This window comes from Psammomys obesus, unplaced genomic scaffold, assembly GCF_907164565.1.
Source record: "Psammomys obesus unplaced genomic scaffold, mPsaObe1.curated_primary_1811, whole genome shotgun sequence".
Lineage (NCBI taxonomy): Eukaryota > Metazoa > Chordata > Mammalia > Rodentia > Muridae > Psammomys > Psammomys obesus.
In genome coordinates, this window is record NW_026596073.1 from 30,230,854 (window position 1) to 30,249,770 (window position 18,917).

Consider the following 18,917-nt stretch of genomic DNA (forward strand, 5'->3'; position numbering starts at 1 on the left):
TTCATAAGATTCCCTGCACTCTGCCCAAAGTTTGGCTATGATTCTCAGCATCTGCTTTGATACCCTGCTGGGTAGAGTCTTTCAGAGGCCCTCAGGCTCCTGTCCTGTTCCCTGTTTTCTCCCTCTTCCGATGTCCATCCCGTTTGCCTTTCTGAGTGAGGATTGGTCATCTTACCCAGGGTCCTCCTTCTTGCTTAGCTTCTAAAGGTGTACAGATTTTAGTATGTTTATCCTGTATTATATGTCTAATATCCACTTATAAGTGAGTATATACCATGTGTGTCTTTCTGCTTCTGGGATACTTCACTCAGGATGATCTTTTCTAGTTCCTACCATTCGCCTGCAAATTTCATGATTTCCTTGTTTTTAATTGCTAGAACCCCTGCACAGATGTACCCATAGCAGCTCAGTCTCCAAGTGGGTTCCCTCGTAATGGGAAGAGGGACTGTCTCTGACATGAACTCAGTGGCTGGCTCTTTGATCACCTCCCCCCCTCGATGGAGGAGCAGCCTTACCAGGCTACAGAGGAAGACGATGTAGCCAGTCCTGATGAGACCTGATAGGCTAGGGTCAGAGGGAAGGAGAGGAGGACCTCCAGTATCAGTGGACTTGTCTAGTGGCATGAGAGGAAAAGAGGTAGGGAGGGTGGAATTGGGAGGGGCTGAGGAAGGGCGGTACAGCTGGGATACAAAGTGAATAAACTGTAATTTATAAAAAAAAATAATTTAAAAAAGTAACCTGTCTCCAGAGCAGAATGATCAGTAAGAAAAATATTGCACATTAATTCAGGTGCAGGCCACAATAAGGTTTTTAATGTGATAGTAAGTAGAGTCTTTAAGAGATTTGGTATCATTTGGTTTTCCTTATCTTAAAATACTCCTTTTCAAAACATCACCAAACTACTGGGTGGAGAACAGTCTATGTAGGCAGTTTGGAATAGACACTAGGAGGACATTGTGAGAGTCCAGAGTAGAGATGATGGTACCTTTAATGAGGTTAACAGTGATAAATGTAATGAGTAGTAGCAGAATGACAATAACTCTATAACTCTTAATTGGCTTATTTATTTATGGTTTTGGTTTTTTGATACAGGGTCTCTATACATAGCCTAGCTGTCCTGGAACTAACTGTATAGACCAGGCTGGCTTCAAACTCAAAGAAATGCACCTACACTGGCCTCTCATGCTGGGACTGAATGCCTGACCTAACTCCTTAATGTTTTTATCACAGAAATAATGTGTGTACATTGAAAGCAAACTAGGAAATGTAAGCAAAAGTGAAGCATCATATTCCTGCCTCAGAATCATCATTGTAAAACAGCTTAGAGCTTACACATGGGCATTTTTCTACTTATTTGTACACTGTTCGTTTTGGTTTTTTTTTTTTTTTTTCAAGACAGGTTTTCTCTGTGTAGCCCTGTCCTTCCTGGGACTGTACACCTTTTTAAAAAAACAAAGTATCACCTACCCTTTTCTTTCTTCTTTTTTTCCTTTCTCCCTTTCTTTTTTCAATTTTGATCCCCTCAAGGGCTGTTTATTTGACAATTCCGACTGCCATAAACCTTTTTGATAGGTGTAGTGGCTGATGATAGTGTGTTCAATACATGGCTGCCATCTGCAAGATCCTCAAATAAATAAGAATAATTGTAGGTTTTTATATTTAACAATTTTATATTTTTCAGATTTTGGAACATATTTATCCCCTTACCCCAACTCCTCCCATTGCCACTCTCTCAACCTTCTATCCTTTCTCCTCCTCCTCTGCCTCTTTCTAGTGCTGTTGGGTTGCTTAGCTATTCTTGGGTTTAAAGCCTGCCTGGTATGCGGCCGTCTTACCAGGGGCCACAGAATTAAAGAAAATTTACTTTTCCTTTCTCAGAAGCTATGAAATGACAATAGCTCCCCAGTTAGTGTGGGGTTTTATGACTACCTTCCCACCTCTATGCTGGGATTTTTGTCTGTGGCTGGAGGTTGTACAGATCTTAGAAATGTTTCGCGATTTCAAGTTTCACAACTGCTCTAAGTTCACATGTGCATATGCCCTGTGATGTCTGGAAAAGTCTGCTTCTTTAATATTGTTCATACCTCTGCTCTAGCAATCTTTCTGTTCTCTCTTCTACAAAGATTCCTGAACCTCAGAATGAGGGGCATGATATGAATGCCCCATTTAAGGCAGAATATCTCTCACTCTGTGCTCCTTGACCATTGTGGGGGTGCCTGTGTGCTAATCTCCATGCATTGCATAGAAGCTTCTCTGATAAAGGTTGAAAGATGCACTGATCTGTGGATATTGCAATAAGTCACATGGGGCTATTGGAAATGTGATGTCCACCTTCGCAGAATAATAGTATCGGGTTTTCCCTTTAGAGCCTATGACCTGCCCAGCCATAGGTTTACACAGGGTGAAAGTATTTGGTTATGGTGGGCTTATATCCAAGGAACTAAAACCAACATTTAAATTAAGATTACAGTGTTTAGTTTCTTCATCTGGAACATAATGTGATATATTTAAAATGTGGTCAATGAACTAATCTGCCTCAACTAGAACTTAAGAAAAATGGAGACCTGCAAACCCAGCCTTTCATCCACTCTATCAAATGCTTAAATTTGAAGTCTTTCGTGTAATTAATATGTCTGTTAAAATTTGAAAAATGCTGTTTTAGATGGTCTGCCTTCTAAATTTGGTGCTTTTGAGCTAAGCCTCTATGCTAGGAATTATGTGAACGTGCTTTATTTTATTAATTACCATCTATTCACTTTGTATCCCAACTGTAGCTCCCTTCCCTCGTCCCCTCCTAATCCTATCCTCCATCCATCTTATCCACCATGCCCTTCCCCTTGTCAAATGATAGGGGAGGTCCTCCTCCTCTTCCATCTGATCCTAGTCTATCAGGTCTCATCAGGAGTAACTGCATTATCTTCCTCTGTGGCCTGGTGAGCTGCACCCCCCCCCCTCCTCAGGGGGAGGTGATCAAAGAGCCAGCCACTGAGTTCATGTCAGAGACAGTCCCTGTTCCTCTTACTAGGGAACCCACTTGAACACTGAGCTGCCATAGGCTACATTTGTGCAAGGGTTATCTCTATGAATGGTCCTTGGTTGGAGTGTCAGTCTAAGAAAAGATCCCTGTGCCCAGATTTTTTTGCTCTCCTTATGGAGCTCCTGTCCCCTCCGGGTCTTTCTGTCTCTCCCTTCACCTACCCTTTTCTAAGCTCCAGCTTTCTACTTTGCCGTTTTTCTCTGTTTTCCAGGGAATATTCAAACTTCATGACTGACCCACAAATACCAAGTAGTTTATCCAAACCACATTCAAAGTTTAAGTCTGGTTGTTACTATCTTCTTATTCTCCTTTAGTTTGGCATAGTTCCTTTGTATGACTGCACTTACAAAATAGACTTAACCAAATTGTCAGAAGGACATGACTCTTTTCAGTGACTTCTGTAGTGTCATTTTCTCATTCCTATGGGCCTTTATATTCCTTATAAACACTTGCTAGCAAGCATATGTGCATTGCAGCACTGTACAAAGTGTATGGTTTATTTCATTTTACAAAGTCAAGAGAAACAAGCACCAGATTTCGAGAATTGTTTTAAAGAAAATATGCCAGTTAAACACAAAGCATGATCCTTAGTAGATAAAAATGGTAAACCAGTCAAAAGGGGCATTACTGGAATAAGTGAAAAAAATCTAAATCTGAATTCTGTGATTGATAAGCACTTCTCAAACATTTAATACCTGGAAGTCTATATTTTGAAAATGCCAAGGAGTGAACTCAGGGCCTGTACATACCAAGCAGATGCTCTCTCACTGAGCAGGCTTCTGCCCAGGAAATTCTTTTGAAAAGCAGATTTGATAAAGTAGATAGTGGGTGGACTTAAGAATGTAGAGTTCTAGATCCTAAAAGTCTGGGCACAGGGGTCTTTTCTGAAATTGATATTCCAGCCAAGGACCACTCATAGAGATGGCCTGGAACCCCTGCACAGAGGTGGCCTATGGCAGTTCAGTATCCAGGTGGCCTCCATAGTAATGGGGACAGGGACTGTCTCTGACATGAACTGATTGGCCTGCTCTTTGCTTACCTCCCCCTGAGAGGGGAGCAGCCTTACCAGGCCACAGAAGATAACAATGCAGCCACTCTTGATGAGACCTGATAGACTACTAGGGTCAGAGGGAAGGTTGATAGACCTAACTGACAATTGCTGTATTTATTGTTGCATAGAAATTGTATAAAATACAAGCTTTTTGTAAGTCTGTCAGCATTATAGACATATAAGTTGTGAGAGTTGTAAACATTAGAAAGCTAATACCTACCCAAGCTGTGTCCATCTTTATGCAACATCTTTTCCTAGTGTGTATTTAAGAACTGCTCAACATCCCCCATTATTTCCACTCATTATTATAGTCACTTTTAGCTCTAGAATGTACCCACCTCTGCCTTTTGCCCTGTTCAGGATAGTTGAGATGATTTATGACAAATGTTTCTTGGTTCTTTTGTAGTGCTTGACGCTGCACACCATCGACATTGGCCTGGGGTGTTAAAGGTGGTATCTGGATGCCACATATCCTTATTTCAGATCCCATTACCAGAAGACGGGATGCAGTTTGGAGGATCCATGAGCTTACATGGAAATCATATGACCCTGGCTTGTTTTCATGGTCCAAATTTCCGTTCAAAATCCTGGGCCCTTTTTCATTTAGAAGAACCAAATATTGCCTTTTGGACTGAAGCTCAGAAAATCTGGGAAGATGGTAAACTGATACATTTCCAGCTTTTTTTTTTTTTTTTTTTTATTCTTTGCTGTCTTTTGGCATGATCATAAATGACTTATGTAATTTTCTTTCTTTGAAATCTTGTGTGTTAACATTTTGAAGGTGTGTGTGTCTATCTCTCTGTATGGTGTATGTGTGTTTTGTGTGATGTTTGTGTCTGTGGGTATGGTGGGTGTTTTTGCATGATATGCATATGTGTGTGGTGTATGTGTGTGCACATGTATATGTATGAGTGAAGGCATGTGCATCCCACAGTGTGCATGTGAAAGTAAGAGGACAACCTGGGGTATGAGTCCTTACCACCTTGTTTTGAGGTTAGATAGCTGACTCATGTGTTTCCTGGGACTCTCCTATGTCCGTCTCACTATAGAAACCCTGGGATGAGAGACACATTCTACTGTTTCTAGCTATACATTAGTTCTGGGGATTCAAGCTTAGGACCTCATACTTGCATAACAAATGCTTTATACATTGAGCCATCTTCCTGACCTCCTTGTGCTTTTGTTTGTTTACAATTATTTATTTTGGTAGAGACACATTTGTGCTATAGCATACATGTAAAAGTCAGAGGACAACTTGAGTTGGTTGTCAATTTCATCATGTGGATCTTAGGGGTTAAAGAATTCAGGTTGTCAGGCTTGGTAGCAAGTGCCTTTATCCCCTGAATCATCTTAGTAGGCCCTACTGAGTGTTTGTTTGTTTTGTATAATTTATTTACATTTATTTGCATTGGTGTTTTGCCTGCATGTGTTTGTGTGAAGGTGTTGGATCCCTGGAACTGACATTACAGACAGTTGTAAACTGCCATATGGGTGCTGGGAATTGGACCTGAGTCCTACGGATGCTCTTAAGGTGCTGGGAATTGAACCCAGGTCCTCAGGAAGAGCAGGCAGTGCTCTTAACCCCTCAGCCATCTCTCCAGCCCTACTGAGTGTTTTTCTAGGGGAAATCCATCTTTATTTGTTATTCTATACCCAACAGATCAGGTAGTTCATTGCCAGTGAAATGGCATCAATAAAGTCTAGACTTGTAAAACATCTAAACATACTTCTAAACGTGTATCTTTCTCCATTGATTAAATTTAGTGCTGCTATGACTGGGCTTAGCAGGTTATCTAGAAATATTCCTTATAAAAACATGAAGATAGTGGTGGTATGAGGAGATTCAAACAAGACTTCATTACAAAACTTGAGGGCAGTAATAAAACCCTGGAATACCATCCTTCAAGAATATTTGGGCAGTGCAAATTGGCCTTGATGGTTTTTTTTTTTAAAGAACACCAAAACATGTATAAAATTCTCAAAGTAATACAAGTATCTAAAAAGAATAATTTCTTTGACTTTGTTTTTGACAGTGTCTTACTTGTTAGCCCAAGTTGTCCTGTGACTCATGACCCTCCTGTCTCTGCTTCTTGAGTACTGGTATTGCAGGTGTGCACCACTGCCTGGTACAAGATGGTTGATGTTCTTCATCTCACTGGATAAATCCAGTTAACTCAACTGTTTGTGGGCTTTCTCATTTCTTTAGCCTTTCCTACTCTATCTGTGTTTAGCTTTAGCTAATAAATGTTATTCTGAAGCCACAGTTATTTTCTTAGATATAAATATAGTTTATCACTTTTAGAAACATGCATTTCTTGTGTTGTAGGTTCTAGTGATCACTCTACATACATTGTTCAAACCCTGGATTTTCATTTGGGTCATAATACCATGGTTACCAAACCGTGTGGTGCTCTTGAAAGTCCCATGGCAACAATAACCAAGATAACAAGGCGTCGCCATGAAAACCCACCCCATGGAGTAGCAAGTGTAAAAGAATGGTTCAACTATGTCACTGCCACAAGGAATGAAGGTTAAATATTTAGCCTTGTTGGGCTTGTTTTGTTTTGTTTTGTTTTTCTATTTTGAGCTCGGTCAGCTGTTTAGAATTTTAGTGGAGGTCAAGTTTTCATGCCTTGACACAGTTTCATTTTATTTCTGCTAATACACAAAGTGGTTATTTAATATAAGAATCAATAACCTGGTGGTAGAACATTTTATATACTCAAATTTTTCTATATATAAATGAAACCATCCTAAATAAATTGGTTTTAAATGAAGTTAAGTTTGTAATATTTCATAACATTTGGAAAATATTTAGAAGACATTGAAAAAATATAGTTATTATAAAAATTGAACATTTGGGAATTGTATCATACTGCCAACTAGCAGAATGCCAAAAATGTAAAATTCTACTTACCTGGAAAAATTTCAGTAATATTACTCCTATCAATTCATAATTTTAAAAAATGCTTTTGATGAATTTTTTTTAGCTATTAGACCACTTCTATGGTAATTTGCCAGGTCATTCTTTTTTGATTGCTTTTGGTTTGCATATGTAACATTGCTTTTATCAATCATTTGGTATTTGGAAAAGCTGACTAGATTAAGACATGTTAAGAGATATAGCCTATGGTCAGCTCAGTCTCTATGGGGGTTCCCTAGTAAGGGGAACAGGGACAGTCTCTGGCATGGTCACAGTTGCTGCTGTTTGATCAACTCCCCATGGTGAGGTGGCCTTACTAGGCCACAGAGAAAGAGGATCTAGACAGTCCTGATGAGACCTGATAGGCTAGGGTCAGATAGTAGGGAAGGAAGACCTTCCTTAACAGTGGATTGAAGGAGGGACATAGGGGGGAAAGAGAGAGGGAGGGTGGGAACAGGAAGAGATGAGGGAGAGGGCTATAGCCAGGATACAAAGTGAATAAATTGAAATAAATAATAATAATAAAGAAAAAAAAAGTTTTACTTAGAAATGGCCTTTCTAAATGAAAAAGATTATTTGTACCATGCAATTTTAGAGTAACTTTCAGGAATAGGGAGACACTCTGGATGGGTAAAAATATGTCAAGAAGAAAAGAGGGTAAGAGAGAATTAGACTGACCTATTTTTACCTTTCTACATTTGAAATAAGGGTTATTGTTGTTGTTGTTTTTAAAGGTTTTCTTTCAACTAGGATGTTCCAAGGAGCAGTTGTTTCGTATCTCCAGCAATAATCTTCACAGATATAGGGTACTCTGAAAAATAAGAAATTCTATATAATTTCAAGGGTCAGGGTAATATTTAGTGTTCAATCTCTATACACCAACTTAAGACATGCTTAAAATTGAGAGTAATCATCACATTAAAACTAGAGAAACCATAACTAGTAGGTATTGGACTTACCCAAAATTCACATTACAAAGTTGTAGTTTTGACAATAATGTATACATGTACATTTCTTCTTAAGAATATGATTATTTCCAACTTGTATAGTGATGAGTTTGATATAGTGTCTTTAAAGCCAGACTTTCTACAACATAGGTAAATCTATTACTCTGATGCCACAATTATTGGCTTGTATCTCAATATAGTTTATCACTTTCAGAGATAAACTTTTTTTTGTCACTAGACTCTAGTGATTATTCTAAATACATTGTTCAAATGCAGTGTGGTGACATTACCCTTTGGTTTAACTTAACTCTTTCTGTTTTATGCATGTAGAGTTAAACTTACTTCGTAATGTTGATGCTAATAACACGGAGAACAGTACTACTGTGAAGAATTCTAGTTTGTTGAGTGGGTTCAGAGGAGGTTCTAGCTACAGCCATGAAACAGAGACTATCTTTGCATTACCAAGGATGCAGCTTGAATTTAAATCAATTCATGTTCAAGAACCACAGGAGCCTTCATTACAAGGTATGTGGAGAAATATCTCGTCTTAACAGTTACTAAGAAAATTCTAAAGAAACTTGAAACTTTTTTCTTACTCTCTTACTGCAGGTTATTTTGGTATCTTAATTTAATAAAACTGATGATTTAAGTCAAATTGATGTTTTTACTAGATGTGCATAGCCTCTGGCAAATTTATTTAGCCTGCTTGTGGTCTTTTCTCTCAAATACTGGGAATAATGATTTGACTTTATTTTATTTAAGGAACAATGACATATTCTCAGAATGTTTTAATACATTACCATTAGTTTATAAGTCATGTGCACATAGCAATTGCTCACTTTTCTTATATTTAGATTTCAAGTGGATGCATTTACATGGATCTGTGTAAATCTGTTGAAGGGAAGAGGCCTTGTTTCATGCAATTTTTACTGTAAAAGACCTTTATCTTTGCAGATGCCAGTTTGAAACCCAAGGTAGAATGCAGTGTGGTGACAGAGTTCACTGACCACATCTGTGTGACTATGGATGCTGAGCTCATCATGTTTCTCCACGATCTAGTGTCAGCATATCTGAAAGAAAAAGAAAAGGGTGTGTTGCATATTTTTATTTTCTTCTCTCAATTTACAGGAAAGGCAGATTTTAGTGGATTAACATGGAGAATGTTTTAATGGTCTAAGGATAGAATGAAAGAAGAATGCCTTTCTCCTCTGTGGGCTCCAAATGTCAGGAAATACAATTGCTTAGAATATAGGACAGATTTCCCAAGTATCTGCTGGGTACATAGCACTTTTTTTAATTTTTCGTCTTACATTTATTTGTTTTGGTTTTGGTGGGGTTCATCAAGACACACATGTAGAGGTCAGAGGACAGTTTACAGGAGTCAGTTCTCTTCTACTGTGTTGTTTCCAAAACTTATACTCAGGTCATCAGCCTTGGTGGCAAACCCTTTTACTTGCTGAGCCATCATAAAGTGTTTCTTACTTTATAAAGAGGTCTTTTTTTTTTTTTGGTGGGGCACTGGGAAGGTGGCTCAAAACAGTCTGTAACTCCTGCTTCTATTCTCTTTCCAGAACACACTTACACAAATACACACATGCAGTATACATGTACACATACACATAAATAAAAATAAAAAATAAATTCTAAAAGTTTCTAAAAATATGAAAGTCTACAATTAAGCCTTATATATGACTTTTGCAAAGTGGGAAAATGGGAGGAAATACTACAGATTTCAGTAAAATTACTAAGAAACAACTACCTAATAAAGTTGCATTATTATGCATATCATACAGTTGGAGAAACTAAATTTAATAAGATAACTATGCAGAGAACAGTTTGGTTTTATAAATAAATTACTCAGACTTTGGTAGTCTGCTTTTGATTTCATGAGCTATATAACATTGGTTTCCTTACTGTTCCATAAGTGTTGTAACACAGTATATGTTACAACCCTAATAACCTATTTGGAATTGGTTGAATGTACTGTTGTACTCCATAACTGTTGATGAACTGGGGTAATTTGAAATGGCAAGGAATGCCCTTTCAAACATGGTGATTTATTCTATTCAGTGTTTACTGCACAACCATTGTGGTATTTGTAAAATATGTAGTTATACTGGGTTATATCTCAGATGTTTGCTTTCCCCAGTGCTGGTACCCAGGGTCCCAAGTGTGCTAGCAGGCTCTCAACCACTTAGCTATATGCACACCCCACTTTTTACCTTTTGTTGTTACTGGTGGTGGTGGTGGTGGTGGTGGTGGTGGTAGTCAGGCAGGGTCTCCCATAATTGCCCAGACTGACATTGAGCTCACTCTGCATCCAAGGCAGGCCTTGAACTTTTGATCCTCCTACCTCAGCCTCCCACATAGCTCTAGGATTGCAGAGCTGCACTGCCAAGCCCAGTTCTTCATGTGATTCTTACTAAATGTAGCTTGGGAAAATATAGCTTGTTCAGGTCATTCTACAGTACTATTTTGTTTTTCCATGAAGAAAAAAAATGTTAAATTTACCTTGCAGATACCTCAAAACTAAAAGATTATCAAAAAGACCATACTGAAAGAGTACAAAGTTAATAACATAGATTGGACTGTTCTTCTATTACTCTTCATCAGAAATGTACTAAAAATAGAATGAAAGTAAAATCTCTAGCGATGGTGGAGAGTGTTATCAGGCCCCAGTTCAAGCTGCTGCATAGCTCACAGCTTGCCCTGGACTGTAGTGTGCTGAGCCTACTCAAAGCATGAACCTGCATTCCTTGTCCTAGCACTGAAGTGTAGCCATCACAAGTTACCCTGCTGCTCATGCTCTGTTCAGTATTTATGCATAATGCACATAAAGCAGGTCCTGTGCAAACCAACAGGCAGGCTTCATTTTCAAGCTGTGTATATGTGGAAGCCTCTGTATTTATTTCTCTCAAATGTTATAATCAAACCTTTGACATTTCATGAAATATTATATCGGTTTCAGTCTCCCTCAAACTAGTTACCTCTAAAGCAAAACTCTTCATTTAAACTGTTTTATAACCAGGTGTGGTGGCAATGACTTAAGAGGGTTATAAGTTCAAGGCCAACCCAGGCAACTTACTAAGTCTCTCTCAGGGAGGAAACTAAAGGGGTTAGTGGTAAATCACTTGTGTAGCACCCAGTAGGCTTACACTCAATTCCCATTAGTGCATAAACAGTTCAAAACATTTGAATGAGAAAAGACAAAATATTGTTGTCTGTGAAGATTTAGTTGTAAAGATAGTGTAATAGTCACCTAAGTATGGTTCATTATTACAAATTTAGGTCAAAATAAACAATAGGATCTCTGAGAACGTTTCTCCCATAATGTAAGACTAGACTAAAACCAACAATTTTCAGAACATGGCGATATATTATAGCTGTGTACTACCACCAATAATAAAAGCCCAGCAGGCAGCAGAACTCATACACAGCTCTGTTCTGACAGTGTGGTGCATTCTAGCTCATTACCAATCAAGTTATAATAAGAGCTGCATGGTGAACATCATATACAATTGTTTTAAGTCCACTTTGTGTTTTAAGTTCATCCTTCAAGAGAAACACCGTTTATTCAATTAGATCACACAAAAAGCTGTGTGTGTCTCAGATTTGATCATACATGTGTGTATTTATGGTAGCCAACTTTAAAAAGACTTCTTAAGCACTATGAAGAAAGGATTTTGCACAAAAAGCTATTTATTGACACTGTTTATTACATAACTATACAACTATCACAGACATTGATTACATACTTTAAATGAATTCGGGAAATAAGTAACAGTCCAACTAAACTTTTTTTTTAATCATGCTGAAGTTTAAACTCAAGGTTCAATGTTTCACGCATGGCCAAAAAAGTATTTTACCATGGAATAGATAACCCTTGACCCTCCTTTAAGTTTTTATTTTGAGACACGATTTCACTAAATTTTAGGCTGTCTTGAAATTGTCAGTCTCCTCCATCTCCTAGTCAGCTGGGATTACAGGCGTGACCAGCATACCCAAGTACTGCTCATTGTTTAAGAAATCCAACTCTGTTGACTACTGTGCCCTACACTTGCTATCACATGTGTGATCTCTACATTCTTTATCACAGTGGCAACCTTGTCTTGGCTTATTTTAAGATACCTTTCAACAAGTGTATTTATTTATTTATTTACTTATCTATTTATATATTTATTATGTGGACAATGTGCTGCCTGCATGTATGCCTGGAGGCTAGAAGAGGGCACCAGATTTCATTATAGATGATTATGAGCCACCATGTGATTGCTGGGAATTGAACTTAAAGACCTCTGGAAGAGCCACCAGTGCTCTTAACCTCTGAGCCATCTCTCCAGCCCTTAACAAGTGTATTTACATGAGACTTGGCATAGTAATAGATAAAATAATAGAACCAGTGGTGGTTCTTAAGTTTGTTTAAAATAAATTTATAAGATCTGGCTTTATATATATATTTTTTTTCATTATAGCCATTTTTCCACCTCGGATTCTGTCTACTCGACCAGGACAAAAATGTCCAATTATTATACATGATGATAATTCCTCTGACAGAGACAGAGAAGACAGTATCACTTACACTACTGTGGACTGGCGAGACTTTATGTGCAACACATGGCATCTGGAGCCTACTCTCAGGTAAGAAGTGTGTGTGCGCACCACAGCATGTCTAAGGTACTGGAGTGGTTGTTTCTCCCATTGCTGTGACTAAATGCTTGACCAGAAGCTGAAAAGAGGGAGGGCTTATCTTGGCTCACAGTTGAAGAGGGAATACAGTCCATCCTGGTGGCACAGCATGAGGCAGCTGGTCACAGTGTATCCACAATCAGAACTAGAAATGTGACAGGAAGTGGAGCCAGGCTATAACACCTCAAAGCCTTCCCCTAGTGACCTGTACTTCCTGCAGTAAAGCCTCACCTCCTGAAGGTTCCACAACCTGTACAACCTTCAACAGCACCATCAGCTGAGGACCAAATTGTTCAGTGCAGGTCATAGTTTATGTTCAAACCACAATACCTACTGCATCCCATGCAGGCTATCGCTATCTCATAATGAAAAATGCATTCGTTCACCTTCAAAAGTTTTCATAGTCCCCCAACTGTATTTAAAACTCCAAAATCTCTTTTGAGACTTAAGGCAATCTCTTAACTGTGAACCACTATACAGTCAAAGAACAAGTTAATCTTTCTAACATACAGTGGCACAGAATAAACCTTCCTCATTACATAAGGAGGAATGGGGGCATAGCAAGGAAAGATTGGGCCAAGGGAGTACTGAAGCCCAACAGGGTAGAAACCAAGGCTCCAAAGGTCTTCATTAGCTCCACTTTCAGCTCTGCCTCCTGAAACATATATACCCTCTTCTCTTGGGCCAGCTTTTCTCAGGAGACATCCTTGATCCTGGTATCTCCATCTTTCTATGCTTTCTCGCTACTGCTTAGACTTCATTTTCACAGCTTCAAGCAGTAGGCTCTTGGCACTTCATTGCAGAGTCTCTGATACTGCGCTATACAGTGTCTGGCTTCAGTGGCTTCAGGAACTTTGCCACAAGCCTCTGTGATCCCTCTACCCTTGTATTATTCTTGCCTATAAAACCAGAACCATGTAGACAGTGCTGCCAAATTCTGATCCTGGCTGAAGATGTAGCCTGCCCTGTTGGACAACAGTGGAATCAGCTTCTATATACTGGTCCTTGGAAACACTTCCTAAGGAGCTGTTCTCCCACTAGGGAACCCCTTCCTCAACATTCTCAGTTGAGGCTTTCTACTTTCTAATGAATTTGCATTTTCACAAGATGGACTTTATGATGAATGAAGTCTTAAGGGCACCTTTCCTGTTGCTCCAGTGCAGATCAAAAAAGTGTCTCTTTAATAGTGTTAATGTCCTTTAACAACTACTTTCTTAACACTAGTCTTATCTACAGTTTTAAACTTACTTTTTTTTTTCTACCATACTACAGATATCGCTTATCTATAGCTGGTCTTTGCTACTTTGTGGGTTCTTCCTTTTCCCACCATTTATTCCTCCTAACCCCAGTTTCATCCTCTAACATTACACAGGAGAGAACAAGGATAGAAGAGAGAGAGGAATTAGGAAAATTCCTGAATCTATTTTTTTTTTCTTTTGTCACTTCTTTGACAATGGCTACTAAGAAACTACAACCAACCTCCTTAAATGACCAACAACCACTAGCCCCACCTCTCAGGGCCCTCACATTTATATACCCTCTGAAAAGTTCCCAGAATTCCAAATGTCACACAATTGCAGAAATTAACTGCAGCTGGCAAAACCACTCTTCTGCTAGAGCACGAGGCAAATCATAGTCAGCTGCTGTGGAAGCATGCAGCCCAAAGCAGCCCCACAAATCCCTATACCTGGAATTAAAACAAAAGCACATTCTTATATTTCTGTGGTTTTTAAAAAAAAAAACCAAGAGCCTACCACAGAGGGCCTTTGAAAGACTCTACCTGGCAAGATATCAAAGCATATGCTAAGAGTCATAGCCAAACTTTGGGCAGAGTGCAGGGAATCTTATGAAAGAAGAGGGAGATAGAAAGACCTAGAGAGGACAGGAGCTCCACAAGGAGAACAACAGAACCAAAGATCTGGGCACAGGGGTCTTTTCTGAGACTGATACTCCAACCAAGGACCATGGTGATAACCTAGAACCCCTGCATAGTTGTAGCCCATGGCATCACAGTCTCCAAGTGGGTTCCTTAGTAAGGGGAACAGGGACTGTCTTTGACATGAACTCAGTGGCTGGCTCTTTGATCACCTACCCCTGATGGGGGATCAGCCTTACCAGTCCATAGAGGAAGACAATGCAACCAGTCCTGATGAGACCTGATAGGCTAAGGTCAGATGGAAGGGGAGGAGGACCTCCCCTATCAGTGGAGTTGGGGAGGGACATGGGAGGAGATGGATGTGATTGGGAGGGGCTGACGGAGGGGGCTACAGGTGGGATACAAAGTGAATAAACTGTAATTTATAAAACTATTTTTTAAAAAAAGCAACAAAAATTTTTTTTCAAATTTCTCACTATACTTATCTTTTCCATTTGTTGCTTACTCTTACTTAGACCTGGATAAGCATAGCCTGAATGCTATTCTGCTATAGTTCTTTTACCAAACAGATTATTACATTATTTTTTAATTCAATCTCACTCAAGTTCTCAGTATATTCTACAGAATATTCCAAATTCTTTGCCAGAATATAGGAAGAGAAGGTTCTAGCCCAGTTCCCAACAGAGTCCTTATCCCCCTCCTGAGCTGGACCACCACTGTCCACATATCTTTTTGTATCGTTAACTTCTATATTTCCACCCATAATATTTAAGGGCTTTTCTCAGACCCAAGTTCCCAACTCAACCACATCCTCTAGTCAACCAGTTCCTAATGCCTAAGAACCAGATGGTCAAGTTCATCACAGCAACAGCCCCATTCTCAGTACTAACTTTAGATAGTAGCCATTTTCCCATTGTTGTGGCCTAATACCCAACAAGCAGCAGCTTAGGTAGGAGAGGGAAGGCCTAAGAAGATCATGAGGCATCTGTAGCCAGGAAGCAAAGAACAGGAAATACAAGCCTGCCCCTACCCCCACATTCCAGGCTCCACTCCTAAAGGTTTCATAATCTCCCCAAAACTGCCACCATCTGGTGACAGAATGTTGAAACACATGAGCCTGTGGGGAACATTCACATTCACATCACAACAGATACTGAGAAAGAAGTCAGGAGAATCTTATATAGGTTAACACTGGTTACCTAAAGTAAACTTACAAGTCAGTCACATGTAATCTCTTCATCTTTGGCTACTATTTCTGCACTTCTTTCTTGCTTTTGAGAGTTCCCTTAGGTGAAGCAAAACAAATACAAGAAAGCATTGAGAGCAGCTCAGCTGCAGTGAACTTCCAGCATTGTCACTTCTTGGTCAGTCACTGCAAGATCAGAGCAATTCCTTAAGCTGTTGTTTTTCTTCACCTTCTGGCAAAAACCTTACTTTTAAGTTTTAGACAGCCACAGTAACAAAACTCAGTAGTCATGCATCATTAATAAGGAGCCATCAGAGTTTCTTACTGAGTATGTTATGACAGCGCCACAGTGCCACAATGTCTTCCTTTTGCATATTGAATAATATAAAACCATGCCTATATAATGCTGACTCTATTGCTATCAGATAATAGTTTTTTAAAGTGGGTCATATTTTCCAGTCATGATAATACCATTTTTTCATACCAAATATTCGAAAGTATTTTCTAATTTTAATTATAACAGTTGCTATAATTAGTGGTACCTGCTTTGTGTGTTGTGATTAACATCCTTTCTGTTGCTTCCTATCCACTTTATTATTCAAATTATAACTTTCCAAATCCTTGGATGGTATCTAGAACAGACACAGCCCAACATTCAGCATGATAATATTTTTAATTTATTATTCAGACATATTTGTGTCACAAAATAACTCTAAAACAACAAAATTCTACATTGAATAGTTATGGTTTATTTTTCATATATATTTGATAAAATTTGCCATACCCAAATTAAGAGAACACTTTGTTTTGAGTTTTAACATTGCTATTACTTTGGGCCAGTGTATTCTTCAAAGGTATAAATGCAAATATTTGGAAGATATGTTTTCGATTTGTAAGTCTAAATTTGTAAGTGGAACTGAGTATCTTTGGAGGATATTTAAATTGAATATGAATGAAGTCTTAAGTGAATATAAAGAAGTTACTATATTCCTTTGTTAGCAAACTCAAATTGATGAGTAGTGTAGAGTGCTAAAGAATATTGTTAGCAGTACCACCTCCAAGCCTGGCTTTGTCACAGAGTAGTTCAATTAGCAAGGCCAAAAGACTTCCTTCTCCTTCCCTTTCTCTAGCTTCCTCATGAAATTTAAAAAAAACAAAAAAACAAAACAGTGATGTCTACATTGTAAGGTTGTTAAATGAGTTAGCTGATGCAAAATAGTTTGGGTTCTTTTGGGGAGGAAGGGGTTGGGGGTTTTTGGTTAGTTTGGAGGAGGGGTTGTTGTTTAGACAAGCAGAATACTACAATTGAATTTCTGGAGATCAGTGTTTAATAATTTTTTTAAAATTTTATTTTTTAAATATTAGTTACAGTTTATTAACTTTGTATCCCAGCTGTAGCCCGCTCCCTCATTCCCTCCTATTCCACCCTCCCTTCCCCATCTCCTCCCTGCCCTTTCCAAGTCCACAGATAGGGGAGATCTCATCCCCTTCTCTTAATAACTTCTAATTGAAGTCAGGACCATATAAGGAAATTGGAAAGAAGCATCTGGAAATGAGAAGGGCAGTTTGAGGGCAGTTTTACCAGCAGTGGCTTTCTACTGCACAGTTTGTGTTTAGACTTACCTGTAAAAAAGCTCCAGTTATATAGAACTCTTGGGCTTCAGCTCTTCTGTGTACCCACTTAGCCATAGGCAACAACCAAAGTAGTCCCCTCCCCCCCAGAAAAAATCAACTCAGGAAGTACTTAACATACAACTCAGTTCTTCTGTTAACTTTGCTAGTGAGATAAATCTTCAGTATAGACTGAAAGACCAGGAAATGAGTCACCAGTAGCCTGTCCTCCACATGTAAAAGGAAGTATCAAGATCAAGGAGAAAATGGTTCTCCTTTCAAACATGTTCAGCACATAGCACTCAGTACATTTTAGCTTTTCCTTTATTACAGCCACATGTTTATAAAATCTTGAACCAGTTGTCCTTTTAAATATTTAAGATAACTATGTAACAGGCCTGAAATAAATTAAGCACATTGGAAGTCCATCAGTATTATTGATGTATATAGTATGTCAAAAGACTTGTCAGCACACATAAATTATTTTAAAAAGCTATTACAATGAATCTAAGGCTTTTAAACATAAGTATTCAAATATATCTGCCAATATATTTTACCCAGAGATATTAAGTAATGTTCGTGCATCATACGCCTTGATAATGACCACTTCTAATTACTATTTTAGATTAATTTCTTGGACTGGAAGAAAAATTGATCCAGTAGGCGTTGATTATATTCTTCAAAAACTAGGCTTTCACCATGCCAGGACTACTATTCCCAAATGGCTTCAGAGAGGAGTGATGGATCCACTGGATAAGGTGCTGTCTGTTCTCATCAAAAAACTTGGCACTGCACTGCAGGATGAAAAGGAAAGGAAAGGAAAAGACAAAGAAGAGCACTAGAATAGTGACTTGATCTGTGAAAAAAAAAAAAATTGTGTCCGTTAAGTTTTATTACACTGAAATTTTTTTCAGCATATTAATTTAAAATAACTCTAATTTTATGGCCATTATTTTAACACTTTATAGGTTAATCTGTTTATTCTAGCACTACCATTCTGTATATAGTAAAGTATTGCATGAGAATGTAAATTTTGTAGAAAAACTAAATTAAAATATACACATCTGCTCATTAAAGTTTAAAGATTGTTTTATGTGCAATATGATTACTGCATTTAAAATATTTGCAGAGTAACTGTGAATTTTTTGTTATTGGCCATAATTTTAGAAAAAATCTTGTTGATAATGTGATTGGGGGTCATTTTTTTTTAAATGTAGACTTGGATAAAGATCTATTTGTATATAATTTGAGTAATTGTGATGATTGTATACCACAAAAATATTGTTTGTAACTATTGTAATAAAGTCACAATAATGGCTTCAGTCTATGATTGGTTGTTTCATATCTTTTCTCCTAATTTGTTAGTAGATGTTCACTCTGTTTCACAGTAACCTTATGTTTTCATAGAGGTGCTTGTAAGAAGTATAAATGCTCAGCCAGTTCATAGCAGCTTTATTCATAATAGCCAGAAACTGGAAAAAACCCAGATGTCTCTCAGCTGAGGAATGGAATACAGAAATTGTGCTACATTTACACAATGGAATACTACTCAGCAATTAAAAACAAGAAAACCATGAAATTTGCAGGCAAATAGTGAGAA

General features: G+C 38.3%; 1 protein-coding gene across 7 annotated transcripts in view; it reads left to right on the forward strand.

Moving 5' to 3' along the window:
* Positions 1-18,639, forward strand: part of Bltp1 (bridge-like lipid transfer protein family member 1) — a 210,274-nt gene extending 191,635 nt beyond the window's left edge. For all 7 annotated transcript variants that reach the window (XM_055626230.1, XM_055626234.1, XM_055626233.1 and 4 more), the window contains 6 exons: positions 4,495-4,746; positions 6,415-6,618; positions 8,289-8,483; positions 8,913-9,047; positions 12,431-12,596; positions 17,943-18,639. In XM_055626230.1, coding sequence (XP_055482205.1) covers positions 4,495-4,746; positions 6,415-6,618; positions 8,289-8,483; positions 8,913-9,047; positions 12,431-12,596; positions 17,943-18,159 — 1,169 coding nt within the window. In that variant the 3' untranslated portion in view covers positions 18,160-18,639. The remainder of the gene's footprint in view (positions 1-4,494; positions 4,747-6,414; positions 6,619-8,288; positions 8,484-8,912; positions 9,048-12,430; positions 12,597-17,942) is intronic.
* The last annotated feature ends 278 nt before the right edge of the window (positions 18,640-18,917 follow it).